The sequence below is a fragment of the Myotis brandtii genome, unplaced genomic scaffold (assembly GCF_000412655.1).
Source record: "Myotis brandtii unplaced genomic scaffold, ASM41265v1 scaffold7656, whole genome shotgun sequence".
Taxonomy (NCBI): Eukaryota; Metazoa; Chordata; class Mammalia; order Chiroptera; family Vespertilionidae; genus Myotis; species Myotis brandtii.
In genome coordinates this window covers 13,278-15,462 of record NW_005371058.1, presented here as the reverse complement: position 1 = coordinate 15,462, position 2,185 = coordinate 13,278, and the positions used below count along the sequence as shown (strand labels likewise).

Here is a 2,185-nt window from a genome sequence, read left to right as displayed (position 1 = left end):
CGCCGGAGCCTCCGTACCTCTGCACTTTACTTTCGTAGCTCCTCTGAGTCTGTGTGCTCTTCTCTTTCCTTCTAGTTGTAGAATTTCCACTCAGCCAGCCTTCCTGTGGTTCTGGATGATGACCGTTCTGTCTTTTAGTTGTATTTTTGAAGTTGTTGTCGGAGGCAGCAATTTCCGGTGTTTACCTATGCCGCCATCTTGGTTTTCTCCGAAAAAGCTTGTTTTGATGCCAAGGAGGCATAAAGGTGTTTCCAAAGCCAAGCAAGGTATTGTCCTTGGACAGGAAGTAGGTGTGATTGGGATGAAGAGCACCTAGGACTCTTTGACTGTTTCTCCTTTGCTCAGCCCACTCTACATATCTCTTTTCCACCTTTTCTGCCCTTCTCTAGTCTTTGAAGGATCAGTCTGGCCAACTTAGACGAAGTAACAATTGCTGGAAAACGAGTCAGGAGATGAAACTAGAAAATCTCAAAGGTCACCTTGAGCTAAATGACTCTATAACTTGCGTTTTCATCAAGACAGCCTTAACAGACTTGTGGTAGGCAGTTAGACCCGAGCAGAGCAAGGAGTGTGGGCCAGGTACAGAAGGTCACTAAAGGGAAAAGCCTTGGGTGCCTAGAAAAGGACAATTATAGGGTGACATCTTGCCCCCAGGGTGACCTTTCCTCCTCCTAGCATATTGCTGGTCATGCATTTTGGAATCCCTAACCTTTCCTCCCTAGAGATAACATCTAGGCCTCAGTTGTATTTCAGCTCCAGGCCCAGAAAAGCAGCAAAACCAAATAAGTGATCTCATGGCTGACCTCAGGACCAGCTGCATTGGCACTGACCAATCAGTGGAGACCTTGACCTTGAAAGGACACACCTGGAAAGCTGCTGAATATTCTATTAAGATCTTCCCCTGGGACCTTCCCTAAAATCTCCACCCTTAAAACCCTTAGGACTGAGGACTCAGTGAGCTCTCCCTCCCAGGAGCAGGCCTGCATCTTCTCCTCTCCCTCCCCATCCCCATCCCCATCCCCCCAGCGTGTTACCATTACCTTCCTAATTCCCAAACTTCAAGGACCCTTCCTTTGCCTCTATCACTTGTTTCCTAATCCCATTTCTTTTATGAATTACTTCTTCCAACTCTGTGATTTTCTCTCATAGTTGGAGTCTTGGCTCTGTATTCTTTCTTAGCCAGAACTCAAGTACCGAAGTTGCTGAACCAAGGTCCGGTCGGACCCCGGTAGTCTAACACCTAGTGCTGTGAGTAAGCCAAGCTCCTGATGATAGACTAAGATTTTAAAATATATATATTTTTTTAATTGATTTCAGAGAGGAAAGGAGAGGGAAAGAGAGATAGAAACATCACTGACTGGCTGCCTCTTGCACACCCCCTACTGGGGATCTAGCCAAAACCTGGGCATGTACCCTGATCGGAAATCAAACCGTGACCTTCTGGTTCATAGGTCAACTCGCAACTGAGCCATGCCAGCGGGGCCAGAGTAACATTTTTAAGGAGGACTGGGAAAAAGTAAATAATATACTCATGAAGAAGACAGATGCATAAAGAAGAATAATACAATTCAACATATCTTATTTAAAAAAATGAAACAAAACATTTGCTACTTACTCGTTATTGTATTTAACACATTTAATAACGTAAGTCGTCCCATCAAGTCTGTGTTTTGCTTTGAAAACACTGCCATATGCACCGAAGCCAATTGCTTCTATTTCTTCAAAATCCTTGAGAAACCTTAAAGGATAAACGCCACTGTTATTCTAAGATCAAATGCTAGCTGGCCCCCACCCCTTCCACTCTCCCTTAAGGCCACTGATGAAATGGACTATATAACAAACTTGCCTCCCCATTTCTGAATAAGAAGGGCCCACTCCACACACAAAGGATCGTTCCTCCCCCACCTCCTCTCAACACAACAGATCATCCCTGGGAGACACAGGCAACTCCTGGCTGTACAACTGCCATGAGAAAGCATCTTCTCACAAGCATAAAATTTTAGAAAAAAAGCACCATATTGTGTTCCACGGCTACCATCACGCTATTATAAGAGAAATGAGCAGGTGCTCAGGGCCAGCCTGGCTCGAAGACCTCTAATTCCATCATGAGGACCTGCCAATTCTACTTCTAAAACATATCACTGGTATCGACCCACTTTTCCCGTCTGACATCTTCCACCCCAGT

At 45.1% G+C, this 2,185-nt stretch overlaps 1 protein-coding gene across 1 annotated transcript in view; it reads right to left on the bottom strand.

Moving 5' to 3' along the window:
• LOC102251986 (interferon-induced, double-stranded RNA-activated protein kinase-like) overlaps nucleotides 1-2,185 on the bottom strand; it is a gene marked incomplete at its 3' end in the record, with an annotated part of 16,189 nt that overhangs the window by 8,426 nt on the left and 5,578 nt on the right. The window contains exon 4 of the mRNA XM_014530714.1: nucleotides 1,616-1,738. Coding sequence (XP_014386200.1) covers nucleotides 1,616-1,738 — 123 coding nt within the window. The remainder of the gene's footprint in view (nucleotides 1-1,615; nucleotides 1,739-2,185) is intronic.